At 41.5% G+C, this 22,342-nt stretch overlaps 1 protein-coding gene across 1 annotated transcript; it reads left to right on the forward strand.

The window, feature by feature from the left end:
* Positions 1–11,773: 11,773 nt before the first annotated feature.
* LOC140196974 (extracellular calcium-sensing receptor-like) lies at positions 11,774–21,663 on the forward strand. Its single transcript, XM_072256909.1, has 5 exons — positions 11,774–12,028; positions 13,003–13,836; positions 15,959–16,093; positions 20,552–20,675; positions 20,756–21,663. The coding sequence occupies exons 1-5, from the start codon at positions 11,774–11,776 to the stop codon at positions 21,661–21,663; spliced, it is 2,256 nt and encodes a 751-aa protein (XP_072113010.1).
* Positions 21,664–22,342: the final 679 nt, after the last annotated feature.

Below are 22,342 nucleotides of genomic sequence, written 5' to 3' on the forward strand. Positions count from 1 at the left end.
GCCACGATTGAATGGCTGTGCAGATTCGATAGGCCAGATGGCCTTCTGCTCGTCCAATGTCTTATGGTCTTATCCCCTCACTGGTGATTTGTCTCACTACTACAGACTTTGTATCCGCTTCCAAAAAGAATTCCATTCAAGGACTTCCCCACCTCTTTCAGCCTCCTGCATAGAGGGCATTTCTGATCTTACAGGGGGCCAATCATTTGATTTGCTTTTTTTTTTGCTTTTAATGTTTCTGTAGAAACCCTTAGCATTCTCCTTCACATTTTCTACTAGAGTAATCCCATGCCTTCATGCAGCCCCCTTGATTTTCCAACGTGTTCCCTTTCAACTCCTATAATCTAAACTACCGAATTCGTTCCTACTTGCTTATGCCTGCTTTGCACCTCCTTTTTCTTAGGCAGGGTTTCAATATCTCTCGATTACCAAGTTTCCCCAAACCTTATCATAGATATTTTTCAGTTACACATTTGACCAGCTCTATGCAGCCTGGTTTACAGTACGGATTTTCCAAAAAATATGTGGAAAATTAACATCACTTATTATCATAACGCTAGGGCTGTTGCAACAGTCTGCGTTGTCTCTATAAATTTCCTTCTCTATTTCACACGCGGACTTCTAAGTGGTCTATAATATATTCCCATTAATAAGATCATGCCTTTCTTATTCCTCATTTTCACCAATATAGCCTCAGGAAATATACTCTCTACCGTCTGCTGTCCGAGCCCAGCTGTGACATTTCCTCTACCTGGTAATGCCACCCATCCCCTTTTGCACTAACCCGTTCTAACACGTCAAGCATAACCGAAATGCGGGATATTGAGCACCCAATCCTGCCCCTCCTGTAAACAGATTGCACTAATGGTACAATGTCATAATTGCACTTCTGTCCCATGACCTACAGTCATCATAATTTCCTAAAGCACAGCCTACATTGAAATACACGCAACTCAGAACCGTAGTGCCACCATACTTAACCGTTCTATTCCAGAGTTTGCAGGTAGACTTAACAACATCTTTCTCCACAACCACTTCTCTAACTGCTCAAGCGTTCTAATTCCCACAATAGTCAGTCTAATTTAACCCACTACGAGCAGAGCGAGCAAATATTCCTGAAAGGATTTTCGTTTCCTGCCATTTCAGGTGCAAACCACGCCTTCTGTACAGCTCTCACATTCCTTGGAAGAAAGGCCAAAAGTCCAGATAAAAAAATGGAAACACCCCCTCCTGCTCCATGCCCTTAACAACGTGTTAGCATACGTCATCTTCATCAGCAATTGATTTGGACACTGTGTTACGGATAATGGTTTAAGTCACGACAGAATCATTATATTTGGTGGGGGGGCAGGTGAGTGTAATGCCCGGGTTAAAATATCTACTGTTATGTTGTTGATATTTCATTTTAGCAGTTTCTGGAAGAACAGTGTGGCCTGCTGGTAGAATTGTTGGTTTCGACCGAATATAAGTGGCCAATATGTTCAACCTAGGAATGTTGTGTCAGCCAATCAGTATGGTGGAATTAGGAAAAGTTGCTAGATAGAGGTGGGTAGAGAGAGATATGTATGGGGTTCGTGGTTATTTTGGCGGGATTTCAAGCGACATTCGGAATGTAGCGTGAGCTTCCTCGCAGACTGCGAGTCCAGCTCTTCAGTGGAAAGAAAACTTCAATGTGAGCTCCAAATTTAGGTTCATATTTGGAATGGGTGAATTGTAATGAACTCTTTCATTTTAATTATTTTCTTTTTTCACTAACTTCGATAAAGTTGAAATTCGTAAATTTACTTTCTTTAAAATTCTATTCGCTGTACGATCTGTTATTTCTTGCCAAACGAACATTGTGTATGAGTAGTATTCACACAACACTGGCCAAAATTGAGGTTTCGTTAATTGAGACATCACAACATCCTTTTTGGTTGAACGCCAAATCATATAAAACACAGACATAACATTCGTAATGAAAAGGGGTCTTCTTACTGTTGAGTGCTGTGGCTGTTAGCAGGACCATGTAATGAGACAAGTTTGTATACGATCCCCATAAAAGAGTTACATACGTTTGCATTTATTACCCGCTTATTTATGTATCAATCCATTCGTTGGTTCGTTCCTTTCTTATTTTATTTAAGGCCTTAAGACAATAAGATGTAGCAACAGAATCGACAGGTTGACCCATTGTCTGTTTCGCCAATTCATCAAGGTGAGCCAGTCTCCTCCCTTCTCCCTGTATCTCTTCATGCCATGACACTCCATGAATCTATCGATCTGTGCCTTAAATATACATAAACACTAGTCCTACCCAGCTGCATGCATAAAGAATTCCACAGATCCACCAGATTCCTTTCTAAAAGGACACTTCCATATTTTGAGATTGCATCCTCTGTTCTTAGAGTCGCCCACCATAGGAAATACCTTCTCCATATCCACTCTGTCAAGACAGTTATCATTCCATATGTTCAATGAGGTTTCCTCTTACTCTGCTGAATTCTGGTGAGCACAGGCTTAGTGCCATCAAGCGCTCTTTATACGACAAGCCTTCACTCCTGAACTGATTCTCATGAACCTCCTTAGAATCCTTTCCAATTTCAGCACGCCTATCCTAAGACACGGGGCCCAAGTCTGTTCATAATACTCCAAGTGAGACCTCATCAGTGCTTTATGAAGTTTTAACATTACATCTTTGCTTTTATATTCTAGTGCTCTTGGAATGCACGCTAAAATTACATTCAGCTTCCTCATCATTGATTCAACCAGCAAAGTAACCTTTAGATATTCTTGCAGAGGAATTCCCAAGTCGATTTGAGTTTGAGTTTCTTTGTATTTTCTCTCCATTTAGAAAATCGACAACGCGTTCATTTCTTCCACCAAAGTGCATAACCATACAGTTCCCGACAATGTATTACTTCTGGAATATCCCCTCCCATTCTCCTAATCTGCCTAAGTCCTTCAGTGACCTCTCTACTTCTTCCGAACTGCCTAGTCCTTCACCTATCTTCATATCGTCTGCCAGCTTTGCAACAAATCTACGATACTTATGATAATACACAACCATTCCTAAAAACCTTCTTAAAGCTTCCTTGTCAGTCAGAACAGGAACTTTAGCAATAGCTTGAACCATGGCCTGCACACGAGCCAGGAGGCCTTGGCCCACCACATAACCCAGATGTCTAACTGTGGCATGGCCAAACTCACTTTTTAGCGAGGTTCACAGTAAGATTGGCCTCGGGAAGTCTGTCAAGCAGGTTTTCACCGCCGCAATCTGCTCTTCCCACGTGTCATTCCCGACCACTAAATCATTGATATAAACCCCTGTGCTTTCCAACCCTCCAATCACAGAATTGAGTATACTTTGAAATGTCCCCGGTGCATTTTTCATCCCGAAGTATAAAACATTGTATTCATACAGTCTAGACGGTGTCACAAATGTTGATATGTCTCTAACCCTCTCTGTTAAAAGAACACCCTGATATCCTTTTAACAGGTCAACCTTAATAAGGTATTTAGACTTCCCCACTCTATCAATACAGTCATCCGTTCTCTTTCTTTGTTCTTTCTTGTTTCTAATTCCTTCTTCAACCATTTTACTTTCCTCAAAGTTCACTCTGTGAAGATGCCGTTTCATAGGCTGGGCTGAAGTTATAATGACGCGATGCACTGCACTTGCGCACCATTTCAAAATGCCAATAAATCCTTTCACTTGTTTCTGCGGTTTTGGGTCCAACTGATGGACCTTATCAGTAATATTTTTCAAAACAAAGGAATTCTGCCATTTTGGTGAGATTAGATTTAGTGAGTAAACGTGCTTTTCCACTCCATTATCAGGTTCTACGACTCCATCTTGTTCCACAACAATTCTCCGAGCTGCAATTCTAGCAACTAAGTGTCTTATTTTGGACTCGATCATTTTGTAAACTTTCCTTGGCAAAGTCACAAAGCCTACTAAATCTCTCCCAGAGTTTGAAAACATAATTAAGCACACAGACATATTTTTTTCTAAATCAGACCATACTTCTCTGAGTAGGGTCAAAGGTCTTTTTGGCCTGCAACTGAATACAGGTTCCAACAAACTACCCTTCACTGCCTTCCAAATCGAATCTCCAACAATATGTAAGGGGAGGGGAACTCCCTCATCCCAGTTGTTCCCATTCTTCACACAATGTGCTTTAATCATTGTCTTAAGATTTGAGGAGCCGTTCCAAGGCTCCCTTGGACTCTGTGTGATATGTAGATGACACCATGTGTTTAGCTTCCAATGCTCTAACAATCCCGTGGAATGTTCTCGAAGTAAAGTTACTGCCCTGGTCAAATTGAATTTCTCTGGGCAGACCTACCAGTGTGAAAAACTTACTGAATGCTGTTTCCACAGTCTTGGCCTCGATGTTTTCAAAAGACATTGCTTCAGGGGACCTAGACACAGCACACACAATTGTTAACACGTACTGATAACCAGATGCAGCCTTTCGCAATAGGCCCACACAATTCACTACATCATTCCTTAAACTAGGCCAGAAAAATTACTTCACAATCCTATTCACTGTCTCTCTCACTCTTAAAAACATACTGTGAGCCATGTTTAAAATTTCAGCCCTGTAAACTTTCAGAACCACCACGTGACTTGCAAGCACTATGGCTGGTCTCCAGCTCCTCATCAACACCCCATCATTAAGGTAATATCCCACATATCCCTCCCGATTCCATGTTCCCCTATCCCTTCCTATCAGATTATTTCTTATCCAGCCTTTCACTTTTCCAGCAATCACCTGGCCTACCTACCTTCTGCGTTACACGCCTTATCCTGGTCTACCTTCTTATTCTGGCTTCTTTCCCCTTTACTTTCCTCCTGAACAAGTGCCCAACCCAAAACGTCGACTTATTTTTCCCCAGCTGCCGCCTGAGCTGCTGAGTTCTTCTGCATTTTGTGTGTCTTACTGTTGAAAGAAAACCCTTTTTCTTCATTAAAAAAAACATTACTTCACTTTTTTAACATTATTTTCCATCTGGTAATTAAGTACCTATTCACTCAACTTTTTCAGATCTTTGAGCGTTCTTAACCGGCTTCTCGCTACCTTCAACTCCTCTTCAATTTATATTATTATCCGATTTAAGTATAATATTTGTTTCCCTCGCTGATATAGATCAGGAACAGCTGACGTCCAAATCTGATCTCTGCCACACACTGTAATTCGTAGCTTGATGACTTGAATGAAAAGCCCAAATTTCCCAATTAAAAAAATACAACTCCCTGATTTGCACGCGTGCACACTATGGCTGTGTATTATTACCAATTCCATGCCTTTTAAAGTTGTCGAACAACTTTATGTATGGAACATTTCTGATATACTTCATAAAATCTAAACTGGCTATATCACCTTGATCAGATCTTGGAACCTCCCGGAACTCTGAATGTATTTAATAAAAGAGCGATTTGCTGTTTATAAATCTTTGTTGATCTCATTCGTTTCTTGATGTACTGGCACAATAACCCGTATTACCGATAGCAACATTTTCCTTTATACTGATGGTGTCCAAACATTTAGCTCAAGTATCCTTGTCTGGTCTTATATACCATTCATATACTTAAATGGTAGCTCACTGCACACGCGCTGACGAAATTACCAACTTAACACGTACCTACACCTTCTATCTACTAAATTATATTCACTTCTGTCCATGAACTGTGTTCTATACAGAATGTATAGATTCTTTGAGAGTTTTGCGGAGTAACAATATAATGATCACGATTGTCTATCAGCTGTCTACATCACTTCAATCCTGATATTTCTGGCCTAGTGTAGCTTCACTATTTCATAAAGTTTTGGTTTAAGAACAACATTTATTCACTTACTCGCAAGCAGCGTTCTGAACCAATACAATTTAGCCAATGATTAAGCTTATCACAGTTACGCTGTCTTTTCATACAGGTACAGAATATTAAACTCAGTAGACACTTTATTAGGTTACTGCTGTCGTCCATCCACTTTGATGTTCAACGGACAGGGCGTACAGGGATGCTGTTCTGCTGTAAGGGCGTGCTACTTAAACGAAACCTCGTCTAGCACAAGTATGTATTCCTCATTTAAAGTCACATATACCACATTTCGTCATCATTATGGTCCATGGTCTGAACAACAAATGTTCTGCTTGACGTTTTCTGCACGTTTTGTATGCAGTGCGTTGCTGCTAGGTGCTTGACTGATTAGATATTTGCATTAACGAGGAGGTGGACAGGTATACCTCATTACCTGGTGTCTGAGTATCTTGAAAGCAGTCTCGTCTGCCCAACGAATCCATCCTGATTAAGCACGACTCCTGACAAAGTCAGCTTTGCAGATTTTGAACTTTTGTCTAGTTTTCTTTGGAACATCTTGCAGATCTTAACTTTCATTCCCCATAACCCTTGGTTAGGGGGTGGGTGGGGAGGGTGGAGATAAGTCTTTCCGCTAGCCTGCAGATTACCTTGGGCAGCCTGATTAACACGCCCGCCCCTCCTACCAAGCGGGTCACCTAAAGCTATGGGAGCAAGTAGTGGATGATCGTATGAACAGCTGATGCATTTACAGGTCTTGGTTATGCCCACTGACTAGGCAAACGATCTCCGAAGAATGCTGGTAATGGTTGGGGTCATCCGCCTTGTAAAGTCAGTGCCCTGAGGAATGCAATGACAAACCAATTCTTTTGAAAAAATTGCCAAGAGTAGTCATTGTCTTGAGACCGTATTCTCCTTCGTCAGACGACACAGCACATAATGATGATGAACGCTTACTATTTTATCTCGTTGTTGAATCATAGTAGTAGTGTGCAATTGTACCGAGACTGAAGGGAAATCTCAGCGATGCATCTTAAGTTCCAAAACATGAAACAACCTTTCCTGAAAACAAATTGGAATTGTAATTTTCATTATTGACTTCTGTACTAAGATGTCGTAAAATATTTTCCTTTCATACTATTTATTCAGATTAAACCACTACATAATATACTGGGGTAATTCAAGTTGAATAATGCAGAATAAAATATATTGCCTGCAGGGACATCTGATTGAAGGCAAGCAATACCGGGTAAGAGTTCTACTTATCGAGCAAGCGAACTGCTCAATCGGCTACATATTTATGCTTTCACGGAGGTCCTGCATTACTTTGGTTCATATTAGTGAAACAGTGGTTGCCTCCGTGGGTTCCTTCAGTGAACAGCATTCTTGCTCAGTGTTTTTTCTGATAGTGCATAAATGAGCAGAGATTTTAGCAAGTTCGAGAGGTTTCCGCCATCCTTTTGTTATTACTCCAGGGTTTTTTTTATCACTTCTTTCGGCGTTGCACGTTGTACTCTGGGTGTGATTTTTGCAGGATTCCCACTTCTAGGGAGAGAAACATCAGCTCGCATTTTCCTAATTTTGCAGGTATTTTCTCTTAGTGTGTTCTAATGAACACTAAGGACCACAGAACTGCGCGTGTAGTCTTTACTTGCTCCATGCAAATCTTTTCTCAGGTCCTCGGAAAGCTGTTGTGGTTGGGGCATGGTGCACATGAACAGATCTTTCTCGAGATCTCGATGAGTAAACTGACGTTGTGTGTATCTTTATCGGGCAGGTCCCCTCTCCAACCCATACATCCAATCAGTTCTCATTGATTGGAACAGCTGAGTCTAAATAGCTTTTGTAGAAGGCATTACCTGAAAGGTTCACATTATTTTCCAACAAATACATGCAATATTAGTTCATTTTTTCCTGTAATGAACTGAACAAATATAATGTTCTGTATTACATTATTTATTTAGTTGGGACCTCTTTATCTGGCTTCAGGACAGATCTGATCACATTTTAGGTCATATATATGCAGAAATAGATAAATTTCTACAGAATTCACAAACTTTCTAGCACCACTTTAGCTACTCCCAGCGTGCAGGGCACGGGTAACTGCATAACCACGGGGGGGGGGGGGGGGGGGAAGGACAGCCAATGTACAGCGCCCCTGTGGCCATTCCCATCAACAATAGAGGTAAATGTTTAGACATGTAGTTGGTCGGTGATCACGTAGCAGAGGAAAGCCACTACGATCAGGTAACTGGCACTGTTTGGATTTTTGTCTCAGAAGGAAAAGTGTGGTTGGTGAAGTTAAGGCGATCTGTAGTGGTAGGGCATTTATTGGTGAAGGGAACAGATCGCATGTTTTGTGGCCCACACACAGATTTTCCTCATGATATATTGTCATAATAACGTTTTTCACGATGGGACCAGGTGACACATGACTGAATTGCAAATCAGGTGTCAAGTAACGCAAAACCTTCATACACTGAAGATTCATCCTTGTTTCTTTAGAAAGTATTTACGCTCTACTGGGAGGGCAAATTTCCCTACTCTGTGATTTTCCCCAGCTATTAGACAGATGTACAAGCATCAATACATGAGCCCCTCGTGTACCATGTTATCATCAGAGACTTAATACAAGACAATTGTTGCAGTAGATATAAACTGCCATGAGACATCTTTAGTTCTTCATTGAGAAGCTATAAATCCATGTTCCTTCCTCTAAACGTAAAAAGTCCCTACAACGGAGTCATGTCTGCGTTTCTGTTTTTGCTGTTGTTCGCCGGTACACCAGAAATGCTAGGAATCTTCTGTCAACGTCGAGCAGGAGTCAATTTGCCTGATTTTTCCATGAATGGAGATATCGTGATCGGAGGAATATTTCCATTACATATGGATCCGATTCACGACAACCATCCATTTACATTTCCCCCGCAAAAGATTGGGTGTAAAAGGTGAGTTTGCCTCATGTTGATTAACAATTCGTCACCATTCTGACTGGTAGAAATTCTTCTTACCCATATATTAGATCTCTGAATTTGAAAACCACTTACCACCTGAAAATTGTATGTCCCTTTCTCGTTGTCTATTAGTGATACCGATTCAGCATATAGGGATAGCAATTTTAACTTCGTCTATCAAAGTAAAATAGTCAAAATAATGTTCACCACAAATCTCTTGTGTCTGCATAAGTGTATATGTTATTCAACAGTTTCATTGCCTGTATGTGATTAAAACAAATTAAATAATGGCACAGAGAAGGTGGTTTTACTGGAATATTGGTATTGTTAAAATTCTCCATCTCAGAGATCCCAGAGAAACCCGTTAATTACTTTTACCTCTGGCGGTACACTTTCGCTGGAGATCATGGTATCTCAACAGCTTGTTGAATACACTCTAGCTGGAGGAAATGAGCCACTTTCAAGGTATTTACTATGGTCGGTGATACTCCACATTGTATTGTTGTTTATTCCATAAGAGATGTTGGGTATTCTCTGACATCGATATACTCAGTGGAGACATAAAATACAACAGATGATTAATGACTTTTTAAAATGTTAAAATAAACATTAACTGCTGCAGCAACTTAGCGGGACAGTTAGAATCTATCAAAGAAAATTGGAAGTCGACGTTTCGGGTCGAATCCTTCCATTAGAAACACATCCTACCTGATCTACTAGGTTTATTAAAATAAGTAACTCTGTCCTTCATCATGCACAGAGGACAGATTTCACTAGTTCTTCTGTGAAATTTAAAGTGGCCTGCCTTCGGTATTTAACAACTGAGGCAGTTTCTATGCAGGGAAATAAACAGTCGGGCCGCCAACTTTAATCCAGCTTGATAACGGAGGGGGAAGAAGTCAGATTGCGAACCTGCTAGAGGGGTGCGGAAGAGTAGAAGTTAATTGGTAGTAAGTGAATCCAAGTTAGTAGGAGGATGGGTGGCTGGAGAGATGAGATGAAGAAAGTTGTTGGTAAAATGCCCCAAGGTTGATGTGGTCCTTAGCTATATTGGCTGCTTTGTCGAGCAGAAAGAAGTGTAAATAATGCGGAAATGGTAGCTTCCATGATATGCTGAGCCGTGTACTCAACACGTTGCAGCTTTTTGCTGTCTCAGATAAAGAAGCTTCCATACCTAGCCAAGGTGCATCCAGATAGAATGTTTTTTTTAAGATGCTTTGAAATTCCTTCAATGAGGAATTGCCAGATTGTCCCAGTGTCTAAACGGAGATAGCATTTGGATTTCAATTTCTCTTTAAATGGGAAATGGTATCACTTTCCCATAATAAATCTCTATTACTACGTGAGAACCAGTTAAAGTTAGATATCAATCCAGATATGCGCTGAGGGATTAGTTTAGATATGCATTGAATTTCAGTTTAAAAAAATTAGCATAACTGTTCTCTGAAATATGATCAACATTTATATGCTTACTGTGTAGTTTAATTTGATTGATATCACGCATTAGAATTCATTTCTGATATATTGACGGGAATTACTGGAAAATAGCACGAACATTTATATTATTATGATCTTGATGAACGGCTACAGGTCGAAAAGTCATTCCTCCCTACAGATGCTCGCTGAATTGAGCAGTTCCGCCAGCATTTTGTGTGTGCTACTAAAGATTTCCAGCATAGGTAGAATTTCCTGTGTTTTTATTAAAATCTATACCAACTTTCCCACCATAAAATTACCACATTTTGGGTCAATAAGATCTGTAGTCAGCGGTACCCAAATACAACACTTGCAACGCGGGATTCCGATCATTCTCTGTCAATAAGCTGCCTATTACAGAGCGCCTACAGAATCTCTCATCAACTAAACGCACTCCGTCCTCGTTTCAAACACACAGGAGATAATGCAGATGCTGAAACTCTTCATCGACACACAAAAAGTGTTGGCGGAACTCAGCGGCTGAAGCCGCATCTATGGAAGAGAATAAGCGCACGATGTTTCGGACCGAGAACCTTCATCAGAACTGGAAAGTTTGCTGCCCTCCAACTTTGAGACTTTTCCTTTCCAGTCCTGAGGAAGAGTGCCAGCCCAAAACGTCAAGTGTCCACTTCCTCCGTAGATGCCTTTTGACATGCTGAGTTCAAGTTAAGTCACTTTTTATTGTCATTTCGACCATAACTGCTGGTGCAGTACATAGTAAGAACGAGACAACGTTTTTCAGGACCATGGTGCTACATGTAACAATACAAAAACTAGACCGAACTACGTAAAACAACACAAAATCTACACTAGACTACAGACCTACCCAGGCATGCATAGTTCACAAAACAGTTCAGGCATAGCAATAAATAATAAACAAGACAATAGGCACAGTAGAGGGCAGTAGATTGGTGTCTGTCCAGACTCTGGGTATTGAGGAGTCTGATGGCGTGGGGGAAGAAACTGTTGCATAGTCTGGTCGTGAGAGCCCGAATGCTTCAGTGCTTTTTGCCAGATGGCAGGAGGAAGAAGAGTTTGTATGAGGGGTGCGTGGGGTCCTTCATAATGCTGTTTGCTTTACGGATGCAGCGTGTGGTGTAAATGTCTGTAATGGCGGGAAGAGAGAACGCGATGATCCTCCCAGCTGACCTTAGGAACCTTAGTTACTTAGGCACTTTGTGTGTTGCCATGACCTCGTTATTCATGTATTTGTGAGGTCGGCTACATGCTAGTATGTCGGTACCTTTCCAGGATTCTCCTATATAGTTTCTTGAGTTGTGTTTACTGTGAAATGGAACATATTCTGTATCCTGAATTGGTGAAAACGCAAACATTCAATTTCCATCATGAACGGAGGTCACCTTCGCCAGCACCCTTTCTAGAAAACAAGACAATTGTTACATTTTAAATCTTTCAATATACAAGATTCAAGATTGTGTGATGTCACTTCCTGATTAATTGACGAATCTGATACTTTCAACACATCATCTTCCATTTATCCCACAGCTTTTGGCTTGAAAGCTTTCGACTGGCGCAGACAATGATTTTTGCTGTTGAAGAAATAAACCAGAACGAAAATCTCCTTCCAGGGATCACTCTTGGGTATCAGATCCACGATGATTGTTCGTCCTCCGCGATAGCTTCAAAAGCAGCACTCGCTTTGATCAATAGAGAGGAATCAATCGAATACCAAGAATGCAGAGATTCTTCTAACGTCGCTGCCGTTGTTGGCTGCCAAATTTCTACAAATTCGATTGTAACCGCAAGAACAATTGGTTCCTTTGGGATTCCACTGGTAATGTCTCAGATAATTGACTTCATCTCTACTCTGACTGTACCAGCAGTTCATTATAAGCAATACAAAAATATAGCCCCATGTAATAGGAGTTTAAATAAGAATATCTTAACTTAGAATTCCAACATATTGTTTGTTTATATCATGAGATTTTGCAGCAGTTGAAATATGCCAGAGTGTTTTTATACGCCAGTAAAAAAAGAACAAACTTCAAGAATACAAATTAATCTCTGATAAATTTCCCTGTAACAATTTTATCTATGCCTCATAATTTTATATACTTCTGTAAGGTCCCCCTAATTCCAGGGAAGGCAGATCGAATTTGTCCTCACTGTTCTGTTAGTACATGTCCTCTAATCCAAGTAACTGCCTGGTGATCTCTCTTGCGCCTACTCCAAAGCCACTACAGCATTCCTTTGATTTATATCCAGAATTACAAGCTGAATCCTGATTTGGCTAACCAGAGATTGATTAACAGAACTTATAAGTAGTTTATACAACGTTGTAAATTATGCCAGTAACACACTGTATAATTTTCGTGATGCATATTCAATATTACGGTTTTGTGTTGGCGCGTGGCCAAGGTTAAGGCGTCAGTCTCGTGTTCTGAAGGTCGCTAGTTCAAGCCGCAGCTGAGGCAGCGTGTTGTGTCCTTGAGTAAGGCACTTAACCACACATTGCTCTGCGACGCCTCCTGTGCCAAGCTGTATCGGCCCTCGTGCCCTTGCCTTGGATAACATCGGTGGCGTGAAGAGGGGAGACTTGCAGAATGGGCAACTGCCGGTCTTTCGTACAGGCCTGCGCCCTGTAAACCTTCCAAGGCACAAATCCATGGTCTCACGAGACTAACGGATGCCTATTAAATTGTACAATCATAAAAGGGTTCGCAAAGAATTGGTAAAGGTACCGTGTATGAGTCACTCATAGCCAAATCTCGGACCCAATTATTCATCGATTTATCTTGATCTCAACAGGTTAGTTACTACTCCACCTGCTCCTGTCTCAGCGATAAGACAGAATACCCCACGTTTTTCAGAACTATTCCCAGCGATCTATACCAGTCCAAAATTTTAGCTGAGCTGGTAAGAACCTTTGGTTGGACTTGGACTGGAACCATTAGAAGTAACACCGATTATGGTAATTTTGGAATGCAAGGATTTATAGAACATGCAGAAAAGCTCGGTGTGTGTATTGCTTACTCTGAGACATTCTATAGGACCGACCCGCCAGAGAAAATCAGGAAACTTGTCCAAATCATTAAACAGGCGTCCACTAAAGTGGTAGTGGCTTTTGTTAACGTTGGTGATATGAGAGTTTTATTGAACGAAATTTTGCGTCAAAATGTAACTGGTATGCAGTGGATTGGAAATGAGGCGTGGGTGACAGAAAACCTCCTCCTTCCTGAAGAAAGAGTGATTTATCTCGCAGGCACAATCGGTCCTACCACCCGCAGGACAGAGCTAGGTGGTCTGAGAAATCATCTACTGCACGTCCATCCTTCGAACTTTCCTGCGAATATTTTGGTGACAGAGTTTTGGGAAACTTTATTCACATGCTCTTTTACCACCGACAACGGGACAAGGCAGCAAAACTCTTCAAGTCAAGTTCGGCAATGCACAGGGAAGGAACTGGTGGAAGAGATAGAAAGTGACTACCTTCCGGTAGTAATGGACGGGATTTCATACCATGTGTATGCAGCTGTCTACTCTATCGCCCACGCACTTCATAATCTGTTAAACTGTGTAGAAGGCGAAGGACCCTTTTCAAATAATACATGTACGCTTATTGCAAATTTCCAACCGTGGCAGGTAAGCTTGTAATTCCTTTACTAAAGCAAGTAGTGTAACTACAAAGGCATCATGTGTGACTACGTTTTAGAACACGTGTTCTATTTTCTTTGGTGGGTAATGAAACTCAGTCCAATTTATTTAAACAACGAATTCCTTTTGTGGTCGTCAAACATTAAGTCTCAGAAACGGGCTTCAAATGTTTAATACGTCGATTAATTAATCAGTGGAGAATGGTGCGGCTCATGCACAGAGATTAAATCTTCCCCAATAACAGTGTGATTCACGCTTGTATCCTTTACAAAGGGTATTGGTTCATGGTTGGACGTTGGAAAGGTCACTACTAGAACTCTTCTGCTTTCCGGAGAGTAGCTCCCTGTAGACTTTATTATTCTATAATAGTTGTTGGGAAGGGGCAACAACTAACAGACTTTACATCGAACAGCACTGCATCCTTGCGGTTTTTCAGTGTCCGGCCGTCCTCAGATAGGAATTTAAGTCTCTACCTTAGACCCGCAGTCTACAATTTCTCATTCAGTAGTTATACCTGGTGATCCTCGGGAGCTATATTATTGAGTCGTTGGTAAGTTAATGCAGAACATCCTGAAAGGCAGGATTTATGGCCATTTAGAGAGGCAGAATATGATTAGGAATAGTCAGCATGGCTATGTCAAAGGCAGGTCGTGCCTTACAAGACTGATTGAATTTTTTGAGAATGCGACTAACCATATTGATGAAAGTAAACAGTAGATGTATTGCATATGGAATTCAGCAAGGCATTTAACAAGGTACCCCATGCAAGGCTTATTGAGGAAGTAAGGAGGGATAGGATCTCAGGGGACCTTCCTGTGTGGATCCAGAATTGGCTTGCCCACAGAAGGCAAACAGTAGTTGCAGACGGGTGATATTTTGCATGGATGTCTGTGACCAGGGGTGTGCTTCTGGCATTGTTCTGGGACCCTTCTCCGTAATTTTTAAAAATGACCTGGATGAGGAAGTGAAGGGATGGGTTAGTAAATTTGCTGATGACACAAAGGTTGGGGGTGTTGTGAATAGTGTGAAGGTCTGTCACAGGTTACAGCCGGACATCCATAGGATACAAAACGGGGTTGAAGAGTGGAAGTTGGAGTTTAACCTAGATAAGAGCGAGGTGGTTCATTTTGATAGGTCAAATATGATGGCAGAATATAGAATTGATCGGAAGACAATTGGCAGGATGGAGAATCAGAAGGATCTTGGGGTCCGAGTTCATTGGACACTAAAAACTTTCGTGCAGGTTGACTGTGTGGTTCAGAAGGCATATTGGCCTTCATCAACCTTGGGATTGAGTTCAAGTGCTGAGAGGTATTGTTACAGCTATATAGGCCCCTGGTCAGACCCCACTTGGAGTACTGTGCTCAGTTCTGGTCACCTCATTACAGGAAGGATTTGGAAGCTAGATTTCCAAGGATGTTGCCTGAATTGGGGAGCGTGCCTTATGAAAATAAGCTGAGAGAACTTGGCCTTTTCTCCTTGGAGCAGCGGACAATGAGAGGTGACTTGACAGAGGTGTGTAAGATAATGAGAAGCATTGATCCTGTGTAGAGTCAGAGGCTGGTGTAGAGTCACAGGCTGTTGCCCAGGGCTGCAATGGCTAACATGAGACGGCACAGTTTTAAGCTGCTTGGAAATAGGTACAGAGGAGATGTCAGAGGCAAAACCTTTACGCAGAAGGTGGTGAGGGCGTGAAATGGGCTGCCGTCGACAGGGTTGGAGGCGGATAAAAAAGGGTGTTTTAAGAGACTCTTGGATAGGTCCATGGTGTTGCGAAAATTTGAGGGCTATGGGTAACTCTCTGTAATTCCTAAAGTAAGTATATGTTCGGCACAGCATTGTGGGCCGAATAACCTTTATCGTGTTCTAAGTTTACTATGTTTCTATGTTTCCATGTTTTCCTTAAACACCCTGCACTGTCACTGAGCAGGTTTTAAAATGCCGATCTTTTTTATTGGGTGATAGTTAAACATCACATTTCGTATGTTTGCTTTTGCTGAAAATGTGTGTGCATTTATTTACGTGGACAGAATCCATACGCAGGTTAAAGAATATAACCGTCTGTTTCTTCATTCTATACCCTCCACACATCTCCCCACCTCACTACCATTTACTGCACTACATCCGCACCGTGAATTTCACAGCGAAAACGGGAGAAACTGTATGCTTTGATGAAAATGGGGACCCGGTGCCAAGATACGAATTCGTGAATTTGCAAGTGAATCTGAAGGGTACCATTGACATTGTAAACATTGGGTAGTATGACGGTTCGGCTGCGGCAGGCCGGAAACTAATCATTAATATCGGAGATGTTATATGGAGCACGACTGGAAATACGGTATGGCATTCTTTTACCATCGATTTATGTTGGCGAATTGAAAAGTTGCTTGCCTGGCATACTGGTAATACTGTGGAACAGATATTGTTGATATTGCACTAGCTTAATGTATGAAGTGCAGTCTCGACACGTTGGTCTCTTTTCTTTAGAGCTTCCGAGTACAAGAGATATTGTTATTCAAAGGTATAAGTGCTAAAGATAGATACTGCCATCGCGTGAGCAGTTGGAGAGTATGCAACAAATGGAAACAATAAAGAGGTAAGACCCTCAATATTTCAAACTCAGGCGCGTAGACGTTTAGTTTCTGAGATGTTCCTGAAATTTCGGTGTCTCTGCCCTCGTGTGTGTTAGACCATCAGATCTTAAGATATAGGAGCAGAAGTAGGCCATTCGGCTTATCGACTCCGTCCCGCCATTCATTCATGGGGTGATGCAATTCATCTAGCAATCCCCACTCCCCTGCCTTCTCGCTATACCCTTTGATATCCTGGCTGATAAAGAACATGTTTGTCTCTGACTAAAGTACTTCCAATCACTTGGGCTCCACTACCTCTCGTGGTAAAAAGTTCCACAGGTGTACCACTCTATGACTAAATTAATTTTTCCTTATATCTGTTCTAAATAGTCGTCCTTCAATCCTGAGGCGGTGACCCCTGGCCTAGATTTCCCTACCATGGGAAATAACTTTGCCATATCTATTATGTTCAGGCATTTTAACATTCGGAATATTTCTATGAGATCCCCGTCATTCTCCTAAACTCCAGGAAATACAGCCCAAGAGCTACTGGAAGTTCCATATACGGTAAACCTTTCATTTCTGGAATCATTCTTGCTCATCTTCTCAGAAACCTTTCCAATGTCCGTATACCATTTCTAAAATAATGAGCCCAAAACTGCTCATAATAATCCAAGCATGGTCCCATGAGAGTCTTTAGAGCATCAACTTCACATCCTTGCTCTTATATTCTATGCCTCTGGAAATGAATGACAACATTGCATTCGCCTTCTTCACCACCGACTTCAGCTGCAGGTCAACAGTTAGGGTATCCTGCACAAGGATTCCCAAGTCTCTTTGCATTTCTGCATTTTGAATTACTTCCCGATCTAAATAACGGTCTTCCCGTTTATTTCTTCCACCAAAGTGCATGATCATATTCTTTCCAACATTTGCCAACATTTGTCCTTTGATTTGCCACTTCTTTGCCTCGTCGCTTGAACTATCTACGTCTCTCTGCCGGCTCTCTGTTTGATCAAATATACCCGCTCCTCCACCTATCTCTGTATCATCGGCAAATGTTTCCACAAATCCATTAATACCATAGTCAAAATCATTGACATACACCGTAGCGATCCTAGCTCTGGCTACTGTGGAACTCCACTTGGAACCAGTAGCCAGGCAGAATAGGCTCCTCTTTTCTTTTCTGACGCTCTGTTTTCTGCCGATCAGCCAATGGCCTAATCCTATGCGTCATTTTCTAACTAAATCTTCTGTTTCTCTTCCCGCAATTAAATTCATTAAATTTGAAAACAGGGTTGCTAAACGGTAACTTGTTTTTTTTAGTCATATACTCATAAATTCATGGAACACTACAGCACAGAGGCAGGGTCTTCTGCCCACCTAGCCCATGCTGAACTATTAATCTACCTAGTCCGATTGACCGAAACCCCGTTGCAAGCTTTGATAAATCTTCCATATTCCACCCATTTAGTCCATACCACACTATTAATCTAACTGGATCCATCGACCTGAATCCGAACCATAACTGTCCATGCCTATTCAAAGTTCTTTTAAATTTTGAAAGCTTCTGTCTAAAGCCCTCATAATTTAGTACACCTCTATAATAACTCCACAAATTCTTCTAATCCTCAGGGAATTATGTCCCAATCGGGAGAAACCTTCCCTTTAACATAGGTCTTCATGTCCTGGTAACATGCTTGTTAAGGTTCCTCTGCCACTTCTCATTCATATTGACATTTTTTTCCGGATAGGTGACCGAACTGCACACAATAATCCAAATTAGGTCTCAACATTCTCTTCTGCAACTTCAACATACCATCCCACTTGCTGTAGTCAATGCATTCGTTTATGAAGGCCAAAGTTCCAAAACATATTGTATGGCCTACCTATCTGTATGGTCTATCTATCTAGATCATTGATATAGATAACCATTAAGAACTGATTCAGTACCAATCCTTGCGGCACACTACTAGTTACAGACCTCCGGATAGAAAAACACCCATCTGTCCTGTCGGGGTGGGATTTGCTGTCAAAAGTTGCTTTGTCCTGATTAGTGAATTAGAAACTAAAGATGCTTTTCTCATGGTTAGACGCTTGATTTCCAGTTCCAAATATCCCGCGTCTTAAATATCACATGGAAGGGGACTTCTCTCACTTTCTTTGTTTTAGACAAGTAGTGCACCTAATCAAGGGAAGGTATACTTTCTGCGCGTTTTTACCTAAATCTATTTGTTGAATATGCAGTTTTTATTTTCTGTTACTTAGGGAACCCGAATCATTGTACGAATGTATATTGTTCTTAAATAAATGATTAATATGCTTTCTCGCAGTCACTGTAAATATACGATGTTATATCATCTACTACAGTTTTCTGCCTGCTGCCAAGAAGCCCATGTCCAATCCAATTTACTACCTCATTTTGAATGCCTAACAACTGGAACTCTTTGACCAACGTTCCTTGTGGGACCTTGTTAAAGGCCTTTCTAAGGTCTAGTGCACAGCATCCACCGCCTTGCCTCCATCAGCATTCTTGCTAACTTTCACAAGAAAAACTATAAGATTGGTTCGAGACGAACTAACACGCACTAAACCTTGTTGGCAAATCCTAACCAGTCCATCTCTATCGAAATACTTAAATCTCATGAAGACAACAATCACCTCCTCATATGTAATCTGTAAACGGTCCATGAACTCATTGTTCTGCTTTAATTGAATGGATACCATGTATAGCTCCCGATTAGATACAGATGCAAAAAAAAAAAGACATTTGAGATATCACCCATCTCTTTTGGTTCCACATATCGATTGCCTGGATGATCTCTCAGAAGGCCAATTTTGTCCCTTGCTATCATCGTACTCTTAATATATCTGTAGAAGCTTTTATGATTGTCTGCCAACTTATTTTCTAGAGCAACCTCGTCCATTCTTTTAGCCTTGCGGACTTCCTTCTTCATTGTTCTCTTGCATTGTTTATATTCTGCACTTACTATATTTTTCTTAAGCAGGGTTTCAATGTCACATGAAACCAAAGTTCCCGAAACCTGTAATCTCTGCCTTTTATTTGGACTTGAATATGCAAACACTGTTCTCTTAAAGATTCTCATCGGTCGGCCTCCCACATACCGATTACACAGTTGCCGGAAGACAACCTACTAAGTGGGATAACCTTCCCATTTCTGGTCTCCCCAGTATTTGACACGGATAGCACTCTAGATATCAGAACCACAACTAACCAACGTAAGGACCAAGTTCCTTAAGCTTAGCAACTAACTTCCTGAACTCAGTTTGCATAACCTTGGCATCCTTCTTACCCATATCAGTGGTATATCAGTCCTACCAGCGTGAACTACGGCCTCTGGCTACTCATCTAAGAATACTGTGATCGATTTGTAAGATATGCCTGACCCTGGCACTTCGGAGGCTTCAAACGTTCCAGCAACCTTCTTCTCGTCTACAAAAACACCTCTCTGTTCCCCCAACCAATGGAATCCCTATCACTACAGCTCTCTCTTTCACACCAGCTCCTGAAAAGTGACCGGTGTGCCATTGCTTTGCTAGGTCATCCTGAACCGCTCAATATCATTTTGAGTGGAACGCCCACTCAGGTACTCTGCAGTCGCTGTCTATCCTCTTTCCTGGTCCTGTTGGTTCCCTAGTTAGCTGTCCCCTAGATTGCAACTACCTCCCTGTATATCCTAGCAACCTACTCTTCGGGCTCCCGGATGATCCTGATATTAGGTGTAAACCGATTGATAGAATAAAAACACACGATTTAGTCTCTGCATCTAACACCGTAGCCGTTCCAGACAGTAAAATGAGCTGTGGCCATTTGCTGCTCCTTATTCAAGGACACATTCATAGTTTCTAAACACAAAAGTTATCATCTGCTATGACTCAAAATGCGATTGCTTCTCCAGTTTTGCCAAGTATCATTTTAGCAGCCATCTTTTGTTTCTTCACATCGATCACACTATTATTGCTTTGTTCAACGTTCACTGGACATAGGCCTTCCTTTTACCGCTCAGGCTCTATTTTACGGTTACTGTATTTTGTTAGCTGTTCAGCATGCTCAGTGGGTGCACTTACATATCCAACAGGTTGCATGAAGTTGTTTTCTCTTGATTCAGATCCCACGAGCAATTGGCTCAGAGCCCTGTTTTCCTGGGACAAGAAAAGTCAGCCGGAAAGGGCAGCCCATATGTTGTTTTGACTGTGGAGAGTGCGCAGAGGGTGAGATCAGCAACGTCACTGGTAAGTTATGAGAGGAAAAGCAATGCTCCTCAATTCCGCATTTGAATGATCTCACACATTCTCATCACATTTTTTTCCAGATTCGACAGATTGCATCAAGTGTCCATCGGAATACTTGTCCAATCGGGCCAAAACCCACTGTGTCCTTACGAAAGGTGAGTTTCTTTCCTTTGGAGAAGTTCTGGGGTTTGTATTAGTGATGCTTGCTCTCGTGGGGGTCGCTTTTACCTTGGTCACCGCTGTGATTTTTTACCGCTATCGAGAAACACCAATGGTCAAAGCAAGCAACTCCGAGCTCAGTTTCCTGCTACTCTTTGCCCTCCTGCTCTGCTTCATCTGCTCGCTCGCCTTCATTGGAGAACCAACCGGCTGGTCTTACATGTTGCGATGCACATCATTTGGAATTGTGTCCGTTCTCTGCATTTCCTGCATCTTGGGCAAAACCATCCTTGTCGTGGTTGCTTTTAAGGCGACTCTTCCCGACAGCAGTGTGAGAAAGTGGTTGGGACCGACGCAGCAACGTCTGGGTGTCTTCATCGTTACCTTTCTGCAAGTTTTAGCTTGCCTTCTCTGGGTAAGCGTATCACCTCCCTATCCACTGAAGAACATGAGCCATTACAGAGACATTATTATTCTGGAATGTCACGTGGGCTCATTGACAGCTTTTTACTTCGTTTCGGCCTATATTGTTTTGTTGTCCATCGTGCGTTTAGTGCTTGCTTTCTTTGCCCGGAAACTCCCGGACAGTTTTAACGACGCCAAGTACATCACCTTCAACATGCTGATCTTTTGCGCTGTTTGGATAACATTTATTCCGGCTTATGTGAGCTCTCCAGGAAAGTACACTGCGGCTGTAGAGGTGTTCGCTATCTGGGCATCGAGCTTCGGTCTGCTTATCTGTATTTTTGCACCGAAATGTTACATTATCTTACTGAAACCGGAGAGTAATACAAAGAAACAGGTGATGGCGAAAGAGGCTTCACTGTAACTGGGAGCGTCTCTTTGTATCTTTGTCGCATTTGTATGTTTAATCGTCATTCACTAAACGTAGCTCAGAATCTTTTTCAGACGATGAAAGTTCACGTTTAGATGATTTAATTCAACTGCTTGTATGTTATTTAAAATATGTTAAAATATTTCAGTTAGGATTGTTGCAACGTTTAAGAGCCAAGATGACCAAGAGGTAATGTGCCGTCAGGTTTACTGTATAGGTATATATGATTACTCCATAATTGTACGTTACAGGCAGAACCTTCTCCTCTACCTATACCGACATCAAATTTTCACAAGACACTTCCACCTTTGAGTCCAATTGGAACTTGGAGAATTTTAAAGATTACACAGTATTTATTCAATTTTGTGAGGCAGTCACGTTTCTTCCCCTTCTGATGATTGGTATGATATTGTAATGAACCAATTGGCCACGACGGCCTGCTTTAATGCATTGAGTTAATGCCGCATGACTGGCTAATTAGATATTTGCATTAACTAACAGGTGCATGGGCATACATAATAAGCTTATAATACAATACTCGCTGTCCAGCAGTAGTGGGCATTATCAGAAAAATGACAGGTCACAATGCCCTAGTGGTCAAAATTTAAGAGTTATAAGCGAAATGTCTCTATAGCCAGTAGATACTTTGGTTACCACCTACAAAAATCACGTA

This window comes from Mobula birostris, chromosome 4 (assembly GCF_030028105.1).
Source record: "Mobula birostris isolate sMobBir1 chromosome 4, sMobBir1.hap1, whole genome shotgun sequence".
NCBI lineage: Eukaryota > Metazoa > Chordata > Chondrichthyes > Myliobatiformes > Myliobatidae > Mobula > Mobula birostris.

Coding starts and splice junctions, on each gene's coding strand:
- LOC140196974 (XM_072256909.1), top strand. CDS start 11,774: ATGATTTTTGCTGTTGAAGAAATAAACCAGAACGAAAATCTCCTTCCA. Junction 13,837..15,958: donor CAAATTTCCAACCGTGGCAG/GTAAGCTTGTAA, acceptor CCTCACTACCAT/TTACTGCACTACATCCGCAC. Junction 20,676..20,755: donor TGAGATCAGCAACGTCACTG/GTAAGTTATGAG, acceptor ATTTTTTTCCAG/ATTCGACAGATTGCATCAAG.